Here is a 25,301-nt window from a genome sequence, read left to right on the forward strand (position 1 = left end):
CTTCATATTGCTTGCTGGTCTGATTTAAGCATGTGACTCTACGAAAGATCCTGCCTGTGCATGAGAAGTTACCTGTAACTGTAGTTCTTCAGTTGTGGTATCTTTGCTAGCTTTATACATTTTGCTAAAGGCTCATCGTTTAGTACATTACATAACTTGAGCTTATAAAATTGGAGTTATTATGGTCTCTAGGAGAAAGAGTTCCGTGCCCTTCTACCTTTTCGGTTGGAAGTTGGATAATTGCGAAAAGGGTGCAAACACTACTAAGCTGGCACTTTTGTCGTTTTATATGATGAATCTATTTCTGCACTCCCTAATTATATTACTGGAGGCTCCCATTTCGTTGATGTTTGAGTCAAACATGTTAATTTATGAATGTCCCTGTGGTGGACAATTGCAGTTACAGGTAGGTAACTTGTTGCTTCTAATACTTTAGTAGAACACCTCTACAACAGAGGAGTTTCTTCATAGCATAGATTCCATACGGTCCATGATGTTCTACACCTAAAGGACATGCTCTATGGTTCTACTTTTTACCTCATCACCTGTTGTGCAATAGGATTCTTTCAAGTTATGTCAAATGCTAATTCACAAGATGGATAGTAGTGCAGTTTTTTATATCCTCTAGGCAGTATGGTTCTAATGTTCTAGAAATGGTACAGTTACAGCAAAGGTTGCTTCAGCCACATTCCAGCTAAGGACATTCACAGTGAAGCTAAAGTGGCTACTCTGCGTGCTTTACTCAGTAATTATTCTTTGAATGAACTCCCTAAAAACAGTGATCAGTTTAGCAAGGCATGAGCATGAACTGGGTTTTATGGGTTGGCCCTATTTTTTTGTTAACTCTGTAGACTTCCCATTCACAGTTATTTTGACACCTATCATTTTTTGACTTGTATGAGGACATTTTTACTCACTGCTTGCTTTTAATTTTGCTTAACATTTCCTAGTTTCATGATGGAGTGATGGTCAGTGCTCAGTTTGTGCCAGTGATGTGCACCAACACCCCTGTTTGGAGACAAAGCTTACTTTCCATTGTTTGGGTTTGGCCTAGTGCAAGAGAGGTAGAAAGAGAGACATTAGGAAAATAACAAAGGGAGACTGGGATGAAAAATGATCTCAAGTGTGATAGAACAGGTGTTACACTGTGGTGAAAGCAAGCTACATAAGGTGGAATCAAGACAAAGCATCCTTGATATTCGGCAACCCTGGCATTTGGCAGCACCAGTGGTGCGCTTCTTAGAAAGACTTTGGCACTGCTCTTTTTGATTTATATTTCCACCTAAGGTCTGGTCAATCAGTGTTAATGAGGACAGCTCATAATATTGAACCAGTTTGACATTTAATTTACTTAAACTCTCATACCTTGTTTTGATGATGGAGTAGCCAAGATGGCATTCCTTGGCTGGATTCTTCTGCAGAGAGTGAGGGAAAACACAGTTGTCATTTCTTCATAGGCGACCATATATGCAATAGAGTTTGGGCCCCTAACTCTAAAAGGAGAAGCATTTGGCCTGGATAAACATGTGTTCAGAGTAATTACTACATTTAAAATGAATGTAATAATTCTTGTTTTGTATTAAAACAATGTTGATTGGAATTTGGTTTTTTTCTTTCTTAGATATTGCAGAAACCCTTCAGTTTCTTCTCTGTGGAGCCTCTAATGGCAGTTGTCAAGAGCAAATTGATCTTGTGCCACGAAGTCCACAAGAACTTTATGAGCTAACTTCGCTTATCTGGTAACTGATTAATGTTTTGTACATGTCACTTAATGAATTAAATAATTTAGTAATGTTACGTATAACCTGACCTGATCATTGTGATATAAATTTGTGACTCCACTTTCATCATCACTTTTTTTTGCTGTCTTTTTTTAAATGCGTTTCCGTTGCGGTTTTTTTCCCTTGCTCCTTAGATCCCCAATATCTAAGATTACTGCTCACTTTTCTTATCCAAAGATTTAGCTGTTTGTGGGAAGCTGGATTTTTATCCACTGTACCAAAATGAGGTTCACTGCATAGAAAGTCCAGACAACCCTTATTGTCTTACAGGGCTTAAATTAATAATCCCACAATGCTCTCTTTGAGGTAGTGTCGGCGAGCAGTTTAATCTTATCGGCGGGTAGTGTTAAGAATTTGTTGTACAAAGAGTCAATAAATGAGACACACTGGTGTAGGAAAGTGGGCTTATGTTGCAGTAAACCCCCCACACTTTTTGCCAGACTACTGATGTACTTTCACTTGATGTGCCCTTGGTCCCTGCCAATCAGGTTCCCAGAGCCTGTGTTCTTTCCCCAAAACTAACCCAATTGGCATCGCTGGCCACAGGTCAACCCCAGGTAAATGGTACCACAGGTATCCAGTGCACTGTGACCAGGGTAGACCTCGAAGGGCTGCAGCACTTATTGTGCCACCCTTAGAGGTCCTGTACCCTTACAAACGCACACTGCCTTTGCAGGCTGCACGTTTTGGTGCACAACAAAGTGACAAGTTGACATGTCACACATCTCTGTGTTCCATGCCTACAACCCACTGCCCTGGCATAGATCAGTCACCCCTCTAGCTGGGTGCAGTATACCAGTGGTGGGGGTACAGGTTCATGAGCCCTGTACCCCTACAGTTCCCAGGTCCATTCCTGGGCCCTGTAAGTGCAGTGCTGCCATTAAGAGTATATGGTGCTGGGAGTTTGTCATTACGAACTCCACAGCACCATAATGGCTACACTGAAAACTGAGGAGTTTGGTATCCAACTTCTCAACACATTAAACCCACACTGATGACAGTGTGGGATTTAATGAAAAATGCACACAGAGGGCATCTTAGAGATTCCCCCTGAAAACTAACCCACCACTAGTGTCCAGGCGGAGTGGCTGCTTTCAGCTGCCACCACATGGCATGTTTCTGGACCCCTGGGTTGAGAGCCTGCTGCTCTCTGGTGTCTGAAACAATGCACATCCTGGGATGAGGTGCCAAGCCTCCTTCCCCAGGACGTACAGGGTTCATTAAGGGGAAGCTTCAAAGGCTTGCTGCCTTTGTGAGCTTCTCCAAGCCACTTGCTGTTTTCAGTAACTGGTCCCCACTGGTTCTGATTTACACTTTGGGCAGGAGAGCCGGTTGGAAAAACAAGTGAGGAAGATAGATGTGCCCACCTCTGCCAACTCCACCCCTCAGGTGGGTGGGGGAGGCGAGGTGAAGCACAACTCCCAGTCCCGCCATCTTGCAGATGGATGGATTCAGCCAACCAGGGACATGCTCATGCCCCCCTCCCACTGGAGGGTGGCATAATAGGGGGTCTGCCCACCCCAGGGAAGGGACCCATTGGTCTCTGCCTTTTACCTACCTGTAACGCCCCTCAATATAGAATTTAGGGACACCCCTGAAACTTGCTTCCTCAGACAAGAAGAAATTACAAGAAGGACCAAATAGCCATACAGCTGCTAACGAGAGGAAGACGCCCACTGACTTGACCCCAGCCCTACCAGCCTGTCTCCCCCTCAAAGCTGGTCCTGTGAAATCCCGGTGTGTCCTGCAGTCAGCAACCTAGAACCCCGGAGGACATCCCTGCCTTCAACTGCAAAGACTTTGTCTCCCGTAAACACCCGATTTGTCCATCTGCAACTTCTGGCTTCGGCCGGACACCGCAAATCCGCCCAACTCTGCACCAGCCGTCCACGGCCCGAGCTTGAGTAGGCAAACACCACAAGGAGGTCAACCCGGCGATCCTGACCTGAGATCTGGCGACCCCTGACCTGCCTCCAGCCGACACCTGTACCGTAAATCCAGAAGGCCCCCCTGACTGTGACCCGGAGCTGGTAAGATCCGACCCCAAAAGGCACCCGTGCACCCCACGGCCTTGTGTGCCCAAACCAACGGTGACTAACCAACCCCTAACTTCTCAACTTACCTCTCGAAGTGATGGTCGCACCCAGAAGACCTTCGTCCCCGAACCTGCTGTGCCTTGGTAAACCAGAGCTTCTCCATTGAAACCAACAGGGCGCTTAACATCTAAACAACACCCTGCACCCGGCAGCCCTAGTGCCGCTGAGGGTGCACCTTTGCTACTTTGTTTCCCCATTTGCCCTTAGTTTTGCTCCCACAACCAAGTAGCCTGCTTGCCAGCAGCCACCAACCAGAGGCCCCCCTATCTCCCTTTGGATAACATTGGGCATCAGCACTCTGCACCCGGCCGCCCTAGTGCCTCTGAGGGTGTAACTAGAGGGCATCCTTGACCCTGGGGGACCCCTGAGTCTAACTCCAGAACTTCAAGTCTCACTACCAAATACTTGCATCAAAACCGATAACACTGTTTCCCTAACATTGACTGTTTTTCTTGGAAAAGTTTGTAACTGTGGAGTTTGAAAACCTAAAGAAATTCTTTAAAATTGCACTAACAAACAAAAACGATTTTACTTACCTGTTTGCAGGAAATGTCCCAGAGTAGTATCTAGGTATACTACTCTGATTAAGAAAAGTAATCTCAAAACTAACTTACCTGTAATTGTACTGAAAAGCCTATTCAAGTCTATATACTGTATTTACAAAGTATTGCATTTTTCTGAAACCATACTGTAAGACAAAACAAAGTGCATATACAATTTCAATCCAAACTGTATTACAACTGTATTTTTACTGCAAAGTACTTATCACATACCCGTGCCAGGCTTGCTTGGTTTTAGAAAATAAAATAACTTAAAGAATGTTTATACGAAAATAATTGGTCTGAAGTCCAGTCTTTGAGTGTGTGAGTTCATTTGCTGAGTGTGTACCACAAATGCTTTACACTGTTCTCTGATATTGCCTTACTGCTCAACCACACTACCACAAATAGAGAGTGAGGGGCTATCTAACTTTACCTCTGACTACCTTAGGGGTTCCACTGGACTCTGTCTGTGTACACTATACTTCACTTTGGTTTATACAAGGTCATGCATCTGCAAATGAACCCTAAGTCGATAACAGAGCGCAGCGCCCAACTCTGCACAGCCCGAGCCAGAGAAGATTGTTGTGGTGTCTGCTCATCGAGGTCTAGGTCCATATCCAGATTGAGATCTGGTTCATTCTCAGTTTTATCTAAATATGCCAGGTAGAAGACAAGCAAACATAAAAAGAAGCACTCTATCTCTCTCATGAAGGGGAAATTCCGGTTTGTCTTTCCCTCCGGCTCCTGCTCCAGAGCCAGAACTGGTGGATGTTTCTCCTCTACATGAGGCCACAGCAGTTCTGGCAGCACTACCAACCCTGGTGCCTTTTATCCTCCTGGTGCTGGACTAGCCCAAGTTCAAGGTGTCTAAAGCCGACCTGACCATATCCCTCCATGCTATGATGGAGATGTCCGTACAGGCTTAATTCTCCTCTGAAGCGGTGGCAGGCCTTATAGGTATTGTAAGAGGCTCTGCTGGGGTTTTTTCGGTCTGCACTAAGCATCCCTCTACTTCTGTTTGATCCGCTTCAGCACTTTGCAATTCCATTTTGACTTCCGGGCCTTGGCAAGTTTTTCTTGTATTGATGGCAGTCCTAGTGTTGATGGTGCCCACACCTCTACTATAACCTCTGCGGTCCAGCAGGGAGGCTAAAGGTTTACTAGAGGATGAAGAGTGCAGAGAGGAGCATGTGCTGGTGCCAGCCAAATGTATTGGGACCCCTATACATGAGACATTTGGTTCAAATTAATTTCCTTGCCAATTTTTAAAGGATTATTTGATACAGGGGACAGTGCTATACTCCCGGTAATGAGATCCTCCTGGAGTTCGTGAAGGGGACCTGGGCCAAACCAACCATGGCACTGGCTGTAGGTCGCACAGTAATAAGGCTGCATAGTGCAGTACAGGTGGGAACTTGCTTTCCTTTCGGTGCACCCTCACCTGGTGAGTCTTACACTTCAAGCTTCTCTCTCACCCATCCAGCCGATAGCAAGTCTTTAAGAAGTTGAAAGGAGCAGTCAAGTAAGTATTCTCTGCTGTTATGCTAGCCCTGCGCGTCCCCCACACCACCTGCTTGAATGTTATACTCATGCCCAGCACGAAATGGCTGCAGTGTTTGTGACAAACCTGCAGGAAAAATCTCAGATCACTTTAAGGATGTTGTCCGTGATGGTCAAAATGTGTCCAGAGACACCATCAGGTCAGGTCTGGACACAGCAGATTTGGTGGCCAGGACCATGAGATTTTCAGTAGCCCAATGCTGTCACAATTTTCTGCAGTCTTTTTCAGCAACGTCTAGTTCATGCTTAAGAACATGCAGAGCATCTCTTAGGAGACGAAGTAGCTGAGGTGTTTTAATTCTTTAAATCAGAAAGGGCAGCAGCCAGGTCCCTACAACTCCCAATTCCCAGTGAACGACTAGAGAGCCATCACTGCGGGCCATTGAGCCCTTCAAATTGTAAAAAGTGGGGGTATACACTAACCTAGCTTTCCTCCTCAATATCCCCTATCAGTCCCTTCAGTCAGAGGACCATCTGCAGATACTTCATCAGGAGGTGGCAGCCCTGTTTCCGAATGGAGTGGTGGAGTTGGTGCCAGTGCAGGAGCTTTGGCAGGATTGCTGTTCTTTGTGTTCTGGATGCCTAAGAATGACAGTCTCCATCTGAGCCTAGTCCTCAAGCTCCTGAACGTTTACCTAAGCAAGAACAAATTCAAACTGCTGTTCCAGGCTCAGGTCCTCATCGCAGATGGTGTCTCACCACTCGCAGCTAACTGCATCCCTGCTGTTTGACTTGAGCTTTTCCATCAACATGCACAACAACATTCACACACACAGCACCTCTTGAACAAGAATATTTCTGACCACCACTGGCACCGAGCGACTGATTCGGACGACCTACCCTCAGGCTCAGCACCAGAACACCAGCTGAAGCCTTCGGCACCAACAGCCCCAGCACCTACCCGCCCATCGGTGCCGAGCCGACTGTCCACTTCCACTAATTTGACACCGAGCAGTACTTCGGCACCAAAACATAAACATGGCTCGTATCCGAAACCTTCCAGGCCAGCTCTGAAAAAGCCTACCGAAATCCAGTGGAGCCTATTCTCCATAAATTATTGGAAAAATTGTAACCTCGACAAAGGCAGATCCAAATTCAGCCTCAAACTGGACGTATCCCCGCAAAGCCTCCGCTCCAACACTGCCATCATTAAAAAGAAAGCTCTCTTTTCAAGAGTTACTTGATTCACCTGCTCCACCAAAAAGGAAGAAAATGGACAAAGCAACAAGTCCTTTGCCTCTTCCATCATCGTCCCCACGTACACTACCACACTCACCAACTCCACCACAGTCTGTTCAGGAGCCTCAAGACATCTCACCTCAGGGTTCCACTGGTAATGGTACAGGTGGACACAATGAAGGGCATGACACTTTTGGGACAGCACACAAAAGCATGTTCTAACCAAGAGTGTGTCACTCGAATTGCACTCCGAATTGAGAAATTAATCAAGCGAGGGTAACTTCTGTGGTTCGTAGGTTTATTCAGGTAAATCAATTCAATAAATCCTTTGAAGGATGTAATTTTCACAAGATTCCAACATCACAACCGAGTATATTACAATTCATAACTCGATGTAGCCCAATGCATTTCGGGCCGGTGTGGTCCTTCGTCAGGGGCAGCACTATAATGGGAGGATACAAGGAAACAGCTTTAATAAATGCAATTATAAACAGTAAACAGCAGTAAAAGAAAACTGGTTAATACATTCAAAAATAATGGAGTGGGCGATGCGTAAATACAGCGATGTAACAAAGATGCTATTTAGAAAAAAGTTATCATTGTGATGTTGAGTGGAGGGATAAGTCCTGTTAAGTGAGTATTAAATTTTTGAAGCAGTAAAGTTATGGTCATAAGCGGGATAGATAAATCCTCAAAAGTAAATCTGAAGCGGGAAAGAATGAGTATATGTAAGAGTGAAAAAAGAATGCCAAGTGCTTGACATGGTCAGGTAGCGAAAATTGAAAGCGTTACGAGTCTGCATGCTCAAAAATTAAAGAAGCATGGAAAGTGGTAGCCGGCGAGCAAATCAAAGGTAGAATCCGTGAGGGAAGTTAGGTGACGGGTGAACAAAAGATCACGAGTGCGTTAATTTACAAAGTGAACGAAAGAACAAGCAGAAAAACAACTGAACATTGTTCAGGAGCGTGGTAGTGTCAAATTTGGTGCAAAACACTTACGTGATGTAGAGCATTCGATTCAGTCGTGACTGTGCAGTCATAGGGTGTCTGCGTTTTAGCGGGTAAGTCGGCTGTAAGATACAGAGTATTTAAAGAATGTCATGTGATTGTAACCACCAATCAGAATGGCTAAAAGCCTGGCAGCCAGTCCTAAAAGCGTATGCTGGTCGGTGTGCCGTCAAACGTGTAAGAAGCCAGTGAATGCGTCATGAGACGTTAAAGGCCAATCACAAAGGAGAAATGCAAGTCCGTTACAATGTGTCAGCGGTGTAAGAATGTATCTGAATGGTAACGTCAAAGGACGTAAAGGCCAATCAGAGGGAAATTAAAAGCCTAGTACGAAGTCTCGGGAAAGTTCGGATGTGTTGGGAACGATCAATAAAGAGAGTACGTGCAAAAACGTAAAGGCCAATCAAAAAGGGAAATTAAAGAAGCATGGAAAGTGGCAGCCGGCGAGCAAATCAAAGGTAGAATCCGTGAGGGAAGTTAGGTGACGGGTGAACAAAAGATCACGAGTGCGTTAATTTACAAAGTGAACGAAAGATTGGCCTTTACGTCCTTTGACGTTACCATTCAGATACATTCTTACACTCGCTGACACATTGTAACGGACTTGCATTTCTCCTTTGTGATTGGCCTTTACCGTCTCATGACGCATTCACATGCTTCTTACATGTTTGACGGCACACCGACCAGCATATACGCTTTTAGGACTGGCTTCCAGGATTCGTCAACCGGCGCCAAAGTTATTCAAAATAGAATGTTCGAGGCATATGAGCTGCAGATCACACACTGAGGATAAGATCGCCATCTGGTGTTGGGCTCGGATGATTGCAGGTTGTTGTTGTCTTCGGAAGAAGCCTTTGGTCATGAGGTTGGTGACTCCTCCCCTGGACAACAGTGCGCATGGGCATCCACTCCATCGGCAGATTGTTTTTTCCGCCATTGGGTTCGGATGAACTTTTTTCCGCTCCAGCAGAAAACTTCTAGCAATCGTTTTAAATACTTAATCTTCATTCCATCGACGTCGAACTCAACTCGGACCGGTTCCGCAAGCGGCTGATGGACAGGACACCCTTCAAAAAATGCCCCCAGTGTGGAGCGAAGTTCCCCCACAGTGACCACCACGAGGTTTGTAACCTCTGCCTGTCGCCGGAACACAACGAGTCCACCTGTCCAGCTTGTTCCGCTTTCCGTTCGAAGAAGACCCTCCGGGACCGAAGAGCTCGACGCCATATTATGGCCAAACCAGCTCCAGAACCGGAGGACATCTTTGCTCAAGATGTTCCCGAAGACGACACCGAAGATCTCGAGATCGTGTCCGAGGCCGACGATTCCGATGACCTCATCACTCCAGGGCAGCGTGTGTGTACCACCCCCCCTGCCCCTGCCCCATCCAAAAAAGCATTGGTCAAGACTCCGCCAGCTGGGCCCAGTCGCGACCGGAAATCCTCTTCAGAAGCCCCGCCCTCGGGCCCGTCTCCGAAGACATCTAAGCCTGTGGGTGGCTCGGGCTCGAGCAAACCTCACCTGATTGTGCCTTTAACACCCTCGGCACCCAAAAACCCACTGTTGGCACCGAAACAGGCTCCAAGACCGAAATCTCCTTCGGCACAGAAACGTTCCTCGGCACCGAAGTCTCCACCGGCACCGAGACGTTCTTCAACATCGATGCCTGAAAGTCCATCGGCACCGAAAACTCAGTCGGCACCGAAAACTCAGTCGGCTCCGAAAAATCCATCGGACCCGAAAAAATCATCGGCGCCGAAAACTGCGTCCCCGCCGAAAAAAGCTCATAAAGACCCGAAGCGGACATCGCAGACACCACCTTCGGAGCCAGATGAACTTTTTCGACCAGATCCTACTCAAAAGCGGATCTACATCAATCCTAACACGGGACATGTGACTGCCATCCCATATAAAAAGCGGAAGCTGGACACTACACCTCCCCCAGCTCCCATACGGAAAAAGGACTGTGCTACTTCACCACTTCGTCCTTCCTCTCCTGTTTTACCTCCTAACCCGTCCCCCCCTCCTCCTCCTGATTCTCCTTTACCTTTACCTTTACCATCTCCCTATCATTCACCTCCTCCACAGGATGATAATGATGACTTAGGGGGAGGGGCGGACCCTGATTTATTTAATGATCCTGTTGATCCAAACGACCCTTTTACGTTCCCAGACCCAGCACCCATGGATGACTGGTCTTATCCTATACCTGACATGCCTGACCCCACTACCTACCCCTCCAAGCCCTCCCCTCCTGATGACCACCTAGGGTTCGGCCAACTTATAAATAGGGCAGCAACATTCCACGGCGTCACAATGCACACAGACGCCCTTGAAGAGGACTTTCTCCTTGATACCTTTGAGCAGTCACAAAAGACTGTGCACATACTGCCCATGATCAAAGGGGTTATAAAGCATGCTACTGAAGTCTTTAAGGACCCTGTTCGAGCTAGGGTTCTCAACCCACGCATCGAAAAAAAGTACCGACCAGCCCCGCAAGACCCTGCATACATTAAGGCCCAGCTCCCTTTAGACTCCTTAGTCGTATCAAATGCCAGGAAGCGCGCTAACTCACAGACAACTGGAGAAACGCCTCCCCCAGACAAAGAGTCTAAGCTTTTAGAAGCCTCAGGCAAACGGGTCGCCGCGCAGGCGGCTAACCATTGGCGTATTGCGAATACCCAGGCCCTGTTAGCCAGGTATGATAGAGCGCATTATGACCAACTTGAGGACCTTATGCAACATCTGCCTGAACCCTTTAAGTCCCAGGCCTCTGACCTCATCCAAGAAGGCAAATTAATATCTAATGCCTCCATTAAATGCGCCTTAGATGCAGCAGACACTGCTTCTAGAGCGGTCAATACTAGCGTCTTACTCAGACGACATGCCTGGCTCCGTATTTCCGGTTTTAAACCGGAGGTTCAAACCGCAATTCTAGCTCAACCTTTCAACCAAGAGCAGCTATTTGGCCCTGCAGTGGATACTGCATTAGAAAAAATGAAAAAGGATAATGAAACTGCCAAGTCTATGGGAGCACTGCAGTCTCCTCAAAACCGGGGTTCCTTTCGTCGCTCCTTTTATAGAGGAGGCTCCAAAAACACATCAACTGAGACCACGTCCACCTTTAAAAATTCTGGACAAACATCCCCTAACAGAGGTTATTTCCGGGGAGGTTATAGGGGAAACAATAACAAAGGTCGAGGACGGGGCAACAACAACAACACCCGCACCTCACCAGCCACCAAACAGTGACTTGCCACCACTCCCCCCAGACCATTCCACTCCGGTCGGGGGGCGACTCCAACAATTCCTACCTGTCTGGACTTCCATCACCACAGACAGGTGGGTAAGACAAATTATCCAGTCTGGCTACTGCCTCGAACTCATACAATCCCCCCCAAACATACCGCCCAAACAACGTCCAATGTCCTCGCATCATCTCTCTCTCCTCAAACAAGAAGTTCAATCCCTGTTACAAAAACATGCGATAGAACCAGTCCCCCTTCAACATCAGGGAAAAGGGGTATATTCTCTATACTTCCTCATTCCCAAAAAGGACAAAACACTAAGGCCCATACTGGATCTCAGACTACTAAACCAGTATATACATTCGGATCATTTTCACATGACCACTCTCCAACAAGTCCTCCCACTTTTACAACAGGGAGACTTCCTCGCCACATTGGACCTCAAGGACGCATACTTTCACATCCCTATGCATCCCGCTCACAGAAAATATCTACGATTTGTGGTAGATGGGCAACACTATCAATTTACAGTTCTCCCATTCGGAGTAACAACAGCACCCAGAGTGTTCAAGTGCCTAGCAGTCGTGGCAGCGCATCTCAGAAGACAACAAATCCATGTCTTCCCCTATCTGGACGATTGGCTCATAAAAGCCAATACATACCAAAAATGCGTTCTCCACACTCATCGCACGATTCAAACTCTCCACGATTTGGGATTCACTATCAACTACCCCAAATCCCACCTACAACCTTCCCACTTACATCAGTATCTAGGAGCAACCATAGATACATCCAAAGCCATTGCCTATCCCAGTACTGCCAGGATAGCCAGTATACAAAATCTCATCTCTCACTTTCAAACTCATCCATCTCTTCCAGCAAGAGTGTTCATGCAGCTCCTAGGCATGATGGCGTCATGCATCTCCATAGTCCCACACGCACGACTTCAAATGCGTCCCTTACAGGAATGCTTAGCACAACAGTGGAACCAAGCTCACGGACAACTTACCGATCTGGTGTTGGTGGACAGTCGCTCACTTCGCTCACTGAAATGGTGGAACACCATCAACCTGTCCAAAGGGAGACCGTTCTTAGAGCCTCTTCCACAAGTTGTGCTAACTACAGACGCATCTCTCACGGGGTGGGGAGCCCACCTCCTTCACCATACCACTCAGGGCAGATGGACCAGTCAACAAAAACTGCTCCACATCAACCACCTGGAACTCTTAGCAGTGTTCCTAGCACTAAAATCCTTTCAAATTCACCTAAAGAACAAAACTGTCCTCATACGCACAGACAACATGACGACAATGTATTATATACAGAAACAGGGAGGGACACACTCTCTCCAACTGTCCCAACTGGCACAGCAAATCTGGAGATGGGCAATTCCCCAAAACATCTACCTGTTAGCAGAACATCTCCCAGGGATCCACAATCAAGTGGCCGACCTCCTAAGTCGCCACACACAACAGATCCACGAATGGGAACTACACCCCAAGGTTCTACTCCCCTTCTTCCAAAATTGGGGACAACCAGACATAGACCTGTTCGCCACTCCCGAAAACACAAAATGCCCAACCTTCGCCGCCAGGTTTCCACACCCACAGTCGAAAGGCAATGCCCTATGGATGAACTGGTCAGGCAGATTTGCGTACGCCTTTCCGCCTCTCCCACTAGTTCCATTTGTGGTACGCAAACTGAAACAACAGTCACTAACACTAATACTAGTGGCTCCCACTTGGGCACGTCAACCGTGGTTCACCACACTTCTGGAACTATCTTTAGTTCCACATCAAAAGCTACGCCTCTCCCCGGATCTGTTAACCCAGAACCATGGAGAAATCAGACACCCAGATCCTCAAACACTGAACCTAGCGATCTGGCTCCTGAGGTCCTAGAGTTCGGTTACCTCAATCTCCCTCCAGACTGTATCAATATCATAAAAGAAGCCAGACGCCCTACTACTAGAGCGTGTTATGCCGCTAAATGGAAACGATTTGCCATCTACTGCGCTAATAATGACATACATCCATTGGATGCTTCCATCCAAAACATCATTTGCTATCTACTACACTTGCAAAGATGCAATCTAGCGTATTCCTCTATACGTTTACACCTAGCAGCCTTGGCAGCCTACTTGCAAAATAGGCAACACCTGTCCCTTTTTAAGGTACCAGCCATCAAAGCGTTTATGGAAGGTCTCAAAAGAATTCTTCCCCCAAGATTGCCACCTGCACCAGTGTGGAATCTCAATGTGGTTCTAACAAGACTCATGGGTCCCCCATTTGAACCTATGCACAAATGTGAATTGCAATTCCTAACATGGAAGGTAGCTTTCCTTATCGCAATCACTTCCCTGCGCAGAGTAAGTGAAATACAAGCCCTTACACTGGAGGAACCTTTCTTACAACTACACCGTAACAAAGTGGTTCTTAGGACAAACCCTAAATTTCTTCCAAAAGTGATTTCCCCTTTCCACCTTAACCAATCAGTAGAACTACCGGTCTTTTTCCCAAATCCAGACTCGGTAGCTGAAAGGGCCCTACATACCTTAGATGTCAAAAGAGCCTTGCTTTATTACATCGACAGGACAAAACCTTTTCGAAAGACGAAACAACTCTTTGTTGCTTTCGCGCCACCACACAAAGGCAACCCGATCTCCAAATCAGGAATAGCCCGGTGGATAGTTAAATGCATCCAAATATGCTACCTCAAGGCTAAACGTACACTTACAGTTCCCCCTAGGGCGCACTCCACGCGTAAAATAGGGGCTTCTATGGCCTTCTTAGGCAATATTCCCTTAGAAGACATTTGCAAGGCAGCCACATGGTCTACCACGCATACCTTCACTAAACACTATTGTGTTGACGTGCAGGCCAAACAACAGGCCTCCGTGGGCCAGGCTGTCCTAAAAACTTTATTTCAAGCTGCTGCAACGGATACAGGCGACCACCGCTAAGGGGAGCACTGCTGTATAATCTATCCTCAGTGTGTGATCTGCAGCTCATATGCCTCGAACGGAATATGCTACTTACCAGTATGCATCTGTTCTTGGCATGTAGAGCTGCAGAGTCACACACGCCCGCCCGCCTCCCCGGGACCTGTATCTGTTCCAGCATCCGTCTTACTTAGACATTACACATGGACATCCTTTCTTTCTTTTCTATATACTCCATCTTTTCCCATCATGGCGAAAAACAATCTGCCGATGGAGTGGATGCCCATGCGCACTGTTGTCCAGGGGAGGAGTCACCAACCTCGTGACCAAAGGCTTCTTCCGAAGACAACAACAACCTGCAATCATCCGAGCCCAACACCAGATGGCGATCTTATCCTCAGTGTGTGACTCTGCAGCTCTACATGCCAAGAACAGATGCATACTGGTAAGTAGCATATTCCTTTGAGATTTCCTATGGAAACTAGGTTGTAACTATAACTATCTACTGGCGACTGCCAGTAGATAATGTGTGTGGATATATATATGTGTGTGTGTGTGTATATATCATTGTAATATCCTCTCTATCAGATCCCTTTTCTATTACAGGACAGGTACCACCAGACTAGAGAGTGATCATCACTGCTCGTAAGAGCAAATTCACAATCTAGCACTGATGCATCCCTCACCCGAAAAGGGGAGCAAGCGTATTGACGTGGCAACGAGAAAGGATGGCGGCCCAATCTGCAAACCATTGGCATATCGCCACCTCAAAGTGTTTGCTTGCCAGATATGACTGCTCATTGGGACGAAATGAAGGAACTCCTCCAACATCTGGCAGATGAGCACAGAAAAAGGGGATGAGAACTTGTCGCAGAGGGCAAACTTACATCTAACACCTCCATACGTTGTGACCTAGACTTTGCCGACCCATCAGCAAGAGGGATTAACATAATGCATGGCTGAATATTTCAGGCTTCAGCCAGAGGTACAAACAAACCTCCTAAATGCACCCTTTGATAAGTAACATCTGTTTATGCCCCAAGTCGACAAGGCACTGAAGAAAATTAAAATCTATGGGGGCCCTTCAAACGCCTACGGGCTCTTTTCGCCGCTCTGGCAAATTCCTTCCAAAGGTAGACTTTCACTTTTGTCTCAATCAGTTGAGTTGCCAGTATTTTTTCCACAACCAGACTCTGTTGCAGAAAGGGCTCTCAATACCTTAGATGTCAAAAGAGCCATCATGTACTACATTGACAGTACTAAACCTTATAGAAAAACAAAACTTTTTGTTGCGTTCTCACCCCCACTGAAAGGAAAGACTATATCCAAATCTGGTATTGCTAGATGGATAGTTAAGTGCATTCAGACATGGTGTGTTAAAGCCAAAAGAACTTTAACTACACCCCCGAGACCGCACTCTATTCGAAAAATTGTGGTCTTCTATGTCTTTCCTGGGCAACATCTTACTGGCTGACATATGCAAAACAACTACATGGTCTACATCATACACCTTCACAAAGCATTATTTTGTGGATGTTCTAGCTTGCCAACTAGCTAATGTAGGACAGGCAGTGCTATATACACAATTTCAAACAACTGCAGCACCTACACGTTAGCAACACTATGAGGAGAACTGCTCTTCCGTGCCTCCTGCTTCTCAGTCATTGCGAAGCATATGTATCTACAGCTACACATGCCTTGAACAGATTATATTACCCTGTAAGCATTTGTGTTTGGCATTTAGTGCTGTAGATTCACATGCACCCACCCTCCTGCTCAGACACCTGTCTGTTGCAGTTACCTTTTCCTTTTTTGCTAGTCATGGGCATCTATTCACTACACTAACTTTACACTCCGTTCTCACCTGCCTGCGGGAAAACAATCTAACAATGGAGTTGATGCCCATTCACATTATCACCAAGAGGAGGAGTCACTCTAACTTGACACAAAAGACTTCTTTGAAGAAAAACAACTTGCACACATCTGGATCTAACACGAGACGGCAGGTGTATGCAAAGGTTGTGAATCTGCAACACTGCATGCTATAAACAGAGGCTTACAGGGGTAGGTAACATCCTTCTGGTTGCTGTGACCTTAGCAAGCTGTCCGGGAACTGCAGGTCATAAGCGTTCTCCCACCTTTTACGTTCTTCGTCCCCAAACAAGCTTGACCTTGGAACTGAAGTGACTTTCCTCCCCAAGCAGCTGGTTCTCCCACATTTTACGTGCTTTGTCCCAAACCAGCTTGACTTTAAAACTAAAGTGACTTTCCTCCCCTATCTTCTTCCATTTGTATCAATCTCCCTTTTAACCCTCAAGCTCATTTAACCAAAGAGGAAGAGTGCTTGCACAGGCTGGACCCCTGAAGTGTGGTTGGGTATTAAATAGACCAGCCCAAAGAGAGAGTGTCTGTCAGCCAGCTCTTTTTGCTACCTGTGTACCAGACAAAGGATCTGAGCAGTCGAGAAGAGAACGCCTGTTGATTATTGTTTTGCAGTAAGATGTGCTGCGCCCTTGGTGAAGGAGTAGCCAGAGGGGATTTAAGCTCATTCCACCAGGTCTAAATCTTCCACTGCAACCGTGCCCTAAGTTGTGGCTGTGGTTGATGTTTGCAGAACGTCAACTTGGACTTCCCTTCATACCTTTGCGTGAATTACTGCTTGGACTGAGATTCGAAAAGGGATGGCCATTTCACTTGCTTAGGTCAGATTAGGAAATCCTAGAGGACTTTCTTTCCAACCCTCCGAAAGATGTGTGTACTGCCTTGGGATATATTCAAGAGATGAGGAATCTGCAGATAGAAGTAGCTATTAGGAGAAAGTGTGTTACCTTTGATAACATCTTTCTGGTGGATAGTCTATTTGCAGATTTTTTACTGATCCTGCTATTCTCCCCGGCTAAAGGAAGGCGCTAGACCTCAGTCTCTGCCTCGAAAGGCATGATGTCTGGAACCTGGGGTTTCATATGTGGCTCCAGTGATGTCACCACAGGTCTTCTAGTGTTGATAGAGCCGTTTGCCCCTACTGGCTCAGGAGAATGAAGTCCGAAGTGTCCAGATTCATCTTGGTGCCTGGATCTGGAAAGAGAGGAGTAATTTGCAGAATAAGTCTGCAACAGGAAGATCATTACCAGACGCAAGTAATCTTTTCGAACAGCACTGCTGAACTATCCCAAAATACATAGCAGTGTTGAGTATTTTTGTTTATTTTCTGGGTGTATTACATTCTTCTTAAGGAGATTTGTTAAGTACTGAATTGACCCGATCCTGCACGGTATTCCAGAGCACTTGAGTACTAAAACAAATTTAAATGTTTTTAAAGAAGCCAATTAGTAAAAAAGAAAACTCCATTTTGATTGCAGGTAGTAGGGTATATTATCAAATGTTCATTATTATTTTGAGAAAAAAGGCAATTTTAAGTTAAACATGAGTCACATCTCAGTCTACAGTCTCCTGACATAATCCTTAATAGTGCAAGTCTAACACAGAAATCACAGAAACTGTGTTTATCCTGAAGATATTTTACCACCACAAAATGGCGGATCAAAAGACCTAGCTCAGTGGCTAGAAAGACAACTGAGGAAAGATTTTCAGGTAAATGATAAAATTAGCACATCCTTAGCTGGGCGAAAAATATATTGTTCAAAACGAAGTGGAAAATAAATCTAAGAAATGGACAGTTCATTAAGGATACTTTGTTTACCTATAATCCTACTTCCCCCTTCAGTGGATTATCCACTGAAATCATGAGCACTGATTAAGTCTCACCCACATGCTTTATCCTTGGGCAACTAAGTACAAAATATACTTATTAAAGTCTACTCCTAGAGAAGCAGTTGTCCTATACAGCTTCAAGCATGTGGTTGGTGTATTATAAGTGATATACATGTTGAAGCAAGCTTATGTTGGTCAGACATTAACCTACTATTTTTGAATCAGTGTCCTTGTATTTTACATGATACTCCTGACAAACTGAGCCATACACCTATGAATGTCTAAACATCAGCTGTAGGAGGCCTGCGTAGTATATGGTGCACACTTATGTAAGTGAAGCACCCTGCACTAATCCAGACAAAAGTTATTGTGATTTTAGTGGTCTTACCCAACCTTAGAAAGCTCTCTCAGTGGTAGCTGTGGATAGTAGCCTTCAGGCTTATCCAGAAGGAGTGTTAAGCAGCCTGTTTTATAAGATCTAATCATGTAGTGTAGGTTAAACTAAATAAAACCACTCAGTGTATATATAACAATATGTCTATTACAAAACACTAACACATTGGTATATCTCTTACCTGGAGATATAAACACAAATACACACAATACTTCAATTGCAAATAGGTAAGTAAGCACAATAAACAGTGGTCTCCAGGGGGAGACAAAACAATATACTAAAAAACTGAAATGCGAACTGCAGCCGAAGTTGGGACTTGGGCCAGCAGACTCGGGAGAAATGGAATACAAGGAACCACCCAAGCTAAGTACCCAGGAAGGCCACAGGGGCTGTGTGCATAGGGGAAACACAGCCGTGTGTACAGTAGAAGTCAAGGCCTGGTTGCAGTTTTAAGGAAGAACCCTTCCCAGTGGACACTGAAGAAACCATTGTGGTAGACAGAAGGTTGGAGAGTCTTCCCCATCCGTGAATACCCCAGGAACCAGAATACCTACACCAGGGAAGCCGGGTGAATAGGCGCAAAGTAATGTTGGAAATCGCCGTAGACCACAATGGAGGACGTCAGTAAAGATGCCGCTGGCGAAGACTGGGCAAGTGTCCGGTGGAATTCAAGGGTGGATTCTTAAAGAAAAGAACCTGCAAGCGGAGGGGACAGAGTCTATGCCATTCGGAGGTGATCAAGAGGCACGGAAGAGCAATGCCCACCGATGTCAGAGGATGCAAGAGTGATGACTGACCCTATCGCTGCAGCCGTGAGGACCAGGCGATGCTGAGGAAGACCAGGAGCCGTGCACAAGCTGTCCCACGCCAGAAGTTGAGAACCAGGGGGTCTTTGTTTGTCAGGAGCACCCATAAGCCTTGGCAGCTGCAACAGGCGTGGACGGGGAAGGAGCACCGTTGGGACCAGCAAGGTCCAAGGGACTCAACAAATGCAGGAGAGTCAGAACATCCACTAAGCAAGCAGAGATGCCCACTGAAGCAGGAGAAGACCCTCGAGGACCCACAGGCCAAAGGCACGAGTCACAAGAGGGCCTTGAGCAGCTCACCAAAGATGAAGGCCTACAGTGGAGAGAATGTAGTGAGGATGCCGATACCTGCAGGAAGAGCTGCTGGAGCTTGTAGCCCGAAGATCTCTGGAGTTCACAGCCAACAAGCCTTGGCAACAGAAAGTTGACACGATACACAGGGGTTCGGTCCCAGCGGTTCAGACGAGGGATACCAGCCTCAAAATTGCAGAGAAGACGGGTCATGCCTCAAGGGAGTTGCAGAACTACCACCTGTGGTGCTGAGCCTTTCGAAGTCCGTGGTATGTCAGGAGCAGCAGACCAGTCCGCTTCGTTGCCGTGCCTGCAGATGCAGGGGAGTGACTCCTTCACTCCAAGGGAGATTATTTTGGGTGTTCTTGATGCCCACAGGTCTGTTGAAGATCCTGGAAGAAGCACAGAAGACTAACAAGATTTTCAGAACAGCGAGACCAGGAACAGCAGGAGTCTTCCTTGTTGCAGTCTCGATTCCAGGCAAAGTCCAAGTGTCCAGATGGTCGGAGAGTGACGTGGTTTCAGGTTTGAGTCTTATCCCATGACAAATCTGAGGACCCTCCCACAGGTAAGCCCTTTTGTACCCTAAGAATGGGGTTAGGACGACTTGGGGGTCCCTCACAGAGCAGGGACTGTACGAAGGGGAGGATACTCCCATGTCATTTGTCCAGTTTCACACCAGAGCAGGAGCCAAGGGTTCCCAGAACTGGGTCCAACTGGAGTATGCAAGAAGTGCACCAAATGTGCCCTCCAAAGTAGTCTGGTGACGCTGGCAAGCGCCCCCATCCAAGCTCCAAAAACTAAATCCTGTCCTGAAGGTTGTCACACCTCCCTGTGACGGGAAACCCAATGTTCTACCTTTTCCTGCTCTAGCTCAGCTCAGTAGCAGGAGGGAAGAATTGTGTTTGGAGTCGGCAGCAGCACTGGCTTGCTTGCAGATCCAGGAAGGCGGTTACAGGGAGTACTGGGGGCTTCCCGGAGTAGCCCCCCCAGTGCATGGAATCATACTTCCATCACCGGTACCGGTGTTCAGGTATGATTCCAACATGTTTGATACCACTATATGGTTAGCCATTGCGTAATACTGATGGCCACTATATGTATCAAAATGGCAGACTACACTTACCAAGCCTGGAGAATCGACTGTGGTTTGTAGGGGTGTCTTGCTCATGCAGGGGCACGCACACACTCTTAACCCAGCTCCCTGTCTTCAGGATTGAAAGGCCTGCCTTAGGGGCGACTTTTAGGTTTTAAGTGTAGTGACCTCTGATATAAGAAAACTTATATCGGTCGTAAGTGGTGCTAGCACCAGCTTACACAGGCTACAATGGCAGGTCTGTAGTCAGCTTGAGTTCTCTCATGGGTGGCGCAATACATGCTGCAGCCCATGGGAGTCCCCTGATGTATGTATGCCCTGGATACCTCAGTATCATATACTAGGGACTGTTGGGTTACACCAGTAGCCAATTGTGGAGATACCAAAGTACTTACCATGTTACATTTAAGGAAGAAGCACAGTCCTGATTAGCAGGATCCCAGTCAGACTAGTCAAAAACACACTGACACCAGGGAAAAAATGGGGGTAAGCATGCTAGACGGGATCCTACCCTTCTACACCAGCTGTGTGTGCTTGCCCTCAATGTTTTTTTTTGTCCTGCATAGTCCTAATGGAGTTTGGTTATGTTTTTATCAGTTGATGAGCAGATCGCTGGTATTTTGTGTCCTGTAGTGAAAGTGAGGCTCTGCAAATTTGTTTGATTTTTCTCTTTTTTGGTATGTAGTCTGTTTTTATCATGTATCTACTTGCAGCAATACATTTGTATGAATTTGCATAGGTTATTTCATGAACCACAATTTTAGTTCTTTTTGAGTTGAAAGATTGATACTCCAATGGTGTTCACTGAATGTGCTATTCAGAACAAAACAATCAACTATGATCCTGAGCAAATCCTTTTTATTTGTTGTATTGCTTTTTAGTGAGCTGATGCCGTGCTTACCTAAAGAAGGGATTTTTGCTGTTGATACTATGTTAAAAAAAGGGAGTGCACAAAACACAGACGGTGCAATATGGCAGTGGCGTGATGATCGAGGACTTTGGCATCCTTACAGCAGAATTGACAGCCGAATAATTGAGGTAGTAGTTTCAGTGTATGTTTTGTGTTTTCTTATTTTTTATGTTTACAGTATGTTAGCCTACATGGGAAATCAATTTGTTCCCGGAGTGAAGTTATACATATGTACTACTTGAAAATTATCTGTGATCAAAACAAAATCCTCTAATAGCAATGACTGTATGAAAGTGCCCCTTTTCACAGGGTTACCCCTTAACTTTTTGACTGATAACTGATGCTAACTTGACTGATGTGCCCTGGGTCCCTGCCAGTCAGGTTCCAGGAGCCTATGTTCTTTCCCAAAAATGTACCTTTGTTTCCACAATTGGCACACCTCTGGCTCACATGTAAGTCCCTTGTAAAGGGTACCCCGGTACCAAGCGCCTTGTGACCAGAGAGGGTCTCTGAGGGTTGCAGCATGTTTTGTCACCATCCGAGAACCCTCACCTTAACACCCACACACTGCTATTGCAGGCTGCGTGTTTTGGTGCAAACCAAACTGAAGAGTCAACATGGCACGCATCCTTGTGTGCCATAACCACCCACACTGCCTGTGGCATGGATAGGTCACCCCTCTTGCAGGCCTCGCAGCCCTAAGGCAGGGTGCACCATACAACAGGTGAGGGCATAGCTGCATGAGCAATATGCCCCTACAGTTTCTGTGCCATTCACAGACATTGTAATTGTAGTGAAGCCATTTTGAGTACATTGACAGGGAGTTTGTCAGCATGAATTCCACAGCTCCGTGATTGCTTTACTGCAGACTGAGCAGTTTGGTATCAAACTTCTCAGCATAATTAACCCACACTGATGCCAGTGATTTATTATAAAATTCCTTCAGAGGGCATCTTCGAGATGCCCCCTGAAAAACTACCAACTTATGGTGTTTTAGCTGACTTCTCCCTGCCAGCAAGCCACCACCAAACATTTTTCTGACCTCATGGGGTGAAGCCTTTGTGCTCTCTGCGGTCAGAAACGTCGTCTGCTCTGGGTGGAGGTGCCCTGGCAGGAACAGCAACACTTGTCTGCAATCCTCACAGGTTCTCACCTTCTGAAGTGCTGATTTGGGCAGCTCCCAGCTAGTGGACCTGCAACCGTCTCCTTCCCCTCGACCAAGCCCCACTTTTGGCCGCAGGTCAGCTTGGAAAATTAGTAAGCAGAGTAGGAGTGTCCACCTTAGCCTGGCACTTCCCTAAGTTCGCTAGGAGCTGAGGTGAACCCCTCTTCTAGAAATTGAATTTGAGAATTAGGCCCAATAGGAACAGAGTTGTTCCCCTCCCCAAAGGTAGGGGGCACCCAAGGGGTGTAGTCACCCTAAGGGACACAAGCCATTGGCCTAAGGGACAGTAGTCGTTGGCTACTGCCCCCCTGACCACCATAACTCCCTTCAATTCAGGGATTAAGGGCTCCCAAACTTGTTCCTCAGATTAGACGACCTACGAAGATGGGCCGAAGAGCCATGCAACAGTAGAAAAGAAGACACCGACCGACCTGGCCCTACCAGCCTGTCTCTTCCTCATGCCACCCTACTCCAAGAAACCGGTGTAGCCCATAGCTAGCCTCTGTGTTGCGATGGAGCCATCAATCTCAGCAAAAGATCGTGTAGTCCTATGAGAGAACACATGCCCCTTAAGGACCACGTTATCAGCAGTTTTGTGCATTAAAGAGTCCAAGGAAATGCTTATTAAGAGTTAAAATCTTAAAGGATACATGACCAAGAGATCCTTAATGTCTAATGCATGTCAACTCGTTCTTGACACCCAAGGCATCTAGTTATGGCCAGGAGGCCTCAAAGTCAGGGTATTAGGGAAAGCTTAAGACCAGTCCACAAGGTTAGGCCTGTCCTTGGTATTCCAGCTGGCTGTATGGCAAAATGAATCCTCAATGCGGACCCAACACTAGGCGGCGATCTATGCACAGATATGAATGTCAGCAGCCCTACATGCCAAGAACAGATGCATACTGGTAAGTAGCATATTCACTACTGCATACCACAGTGTTTCCTTAGTAACAGACTTGATTTGGATGAAAAGAAAAATGAGGCGATTGTGATGCTTGGCAGTCAATCTTCCAAATAGTTTTCAACGATCCAGAGCTTCTTGGGACCATGGTAGTGAGTTCCTCACTCTGCTGTCACACACCACATATATGCACATATTTTGGTGGATGCTTCTATCCTCCGATTCCTCGCTTTGTGACTAAACCCAGGCACCAGACAGTATCTGTCAAAATTCAAACCAGTGCTCTTGCACACCAGTAGGTGGCACTGTGGGACTCCAAATTGATGCCTTCCCACTCGAAGTGACGAGCAGAGCTGCATATAAGTGGCACCTGTGTGTGCTGACACATTCTTTCTCGCAATGCCCTCAGATGTGGTTCTGGAGCTCCGCTTCTCTTTTTCTTCAAAGTGCTTCAAGAATATTTTCCTTCTACCAAAAAAATTTGAGTCTGCATGGGATATCACCCCCTAATAAAATATTTTAAGCCTTGTAGAGAATGTTGCAAACAGATGTCAATGCCAGATTCCCACGTGTTGTGCTTTTGGTGCTTGGGCCTGTGACAACTGCGCCAAAATGAGCCCTAAAGCGATAGGAGATTGAGAGGGGAATCTCTACTTGTCAATGCACCGTAATGCCCTGCAGCATACTGAAGTAGAGCACTGACCTATTCCTTTCTTATTCCCTAAGCTGTTCCCAAAGCCAATAATCTGTGATGTTGAAATCTTCAGAGAAGTCCTGAAGCTAATGTCCTTACAGCGGTGTTAGTTCGATCAGGCACCATCCAAACCTCTTTCCTTTTAATGAAGCTCTTACAAGCACACTATTGGGCAGTCATGCAAGGGAATTCTATGGCACCACAGTCAATTGACAGTTTGCTGGTCGCCATAGGCCTACTTCACGCGACCAAATTTTCTGACCAACATCTGATGCCTGTGAGCTTGGTGATACAGGCATCCAATCCAAAAGCAAGTTAAACCTGAATGCCTTTCCAAACTCACACGTTTAGTAAGTCAAAAAGAGTGGATACTTTTGACAAGCATATGCTCTCGAGCGAGGCTTCCCCTCAGGTCAGTTAACAGCAGTTATCTACTCGGAAGTTGTACCCACGTCCTCTGGATGGGATTCTGCCTGTAGTCCCAGAAGACAAGCTACTTTCACTTGCCTAAATCATTCAAGATGGTCGGAAGCAATCAGTTGGTCATCCTCTCAGACTTGGACACCATTGACTGTCTGGGCAGGGCCATGAGTATTAGCATGGTGTTCCCGCCCCACCTAAGGATTAAGTTTACTGGCTTCTCCGGGGACATCCATGCATACTAATGGACATGCGGTTTGACAGAGCATTTTAAAGAAAGCAGTGCCACTGCATGCCCTCTGGATCTTTCAGCTCCAGTTGCACAATCTACACAACAATTTCACCCTTCTAGGGATATGCCAGGGTCTGTGGTATAGACAACATGCTGTCTCGTTCTATCTGAAAGAAACACGTTAGCTATAGATTCCTTACCTTAGAATTACCTCCAGGCGTCAGACTGGATCTGGAAAGTTTTTTCGTCAGCCCTACCAGTGCGCGTCGGAAGTTGATGTCGGTCGGCTCCACGTCCGTTGTTAGCGTCATGGTCGCTGGGATGACG

General features: G+C 46.4%; 1 protein-coding gene across 15 annotated transcripts in view; it reads left to right on the plus strand.

The window, feature by feature from the left end:
* TRIP12 (thyroid hormone receptor interactor 12) overlaps positions 1-25,301 on the plus strand; it is a 1,120,962-nt gene that overhangs the window by 386,394 nt on the left and 709,267 nt on the right. For 10 of the 15 annotated variants that reach the window (XM_085634980.1, XM_085634991.1, XM_085634979.1 and 7 more), the window contains 2 exons: positions 1,622-1,739; positions 21,534-21,693. In XM_085634980.1, coding sequence (XP_085491106.1) covers positions 1,622-1,739; positions 21,534-21,693 — 278 coding nt within the window. The remainder of the gene's footprint in view (positions 1-1,621; positions 1,740-21,533; positions 21,694-25,301) is intronic. The other 5 variants (XM_085634982.1, XM_085634984.1, XM_085634986.1 and 2 more) reach the window with 1 other exon arrangement.

The sequence above is a fragment of the Triturus cristatus genome, chromosome 11 (genome assembly GCF_964204655.1).
Source record: "Triturus cristatus chromosome 11, aTriCri1.1, whole genome shotgun sequence".
Taxonomy (NCBI): Eukaryota; Metazoa; Chordata; class Amphibia; order Caudata; family Salamandridae; genus Triturus; species Triturus cristatus.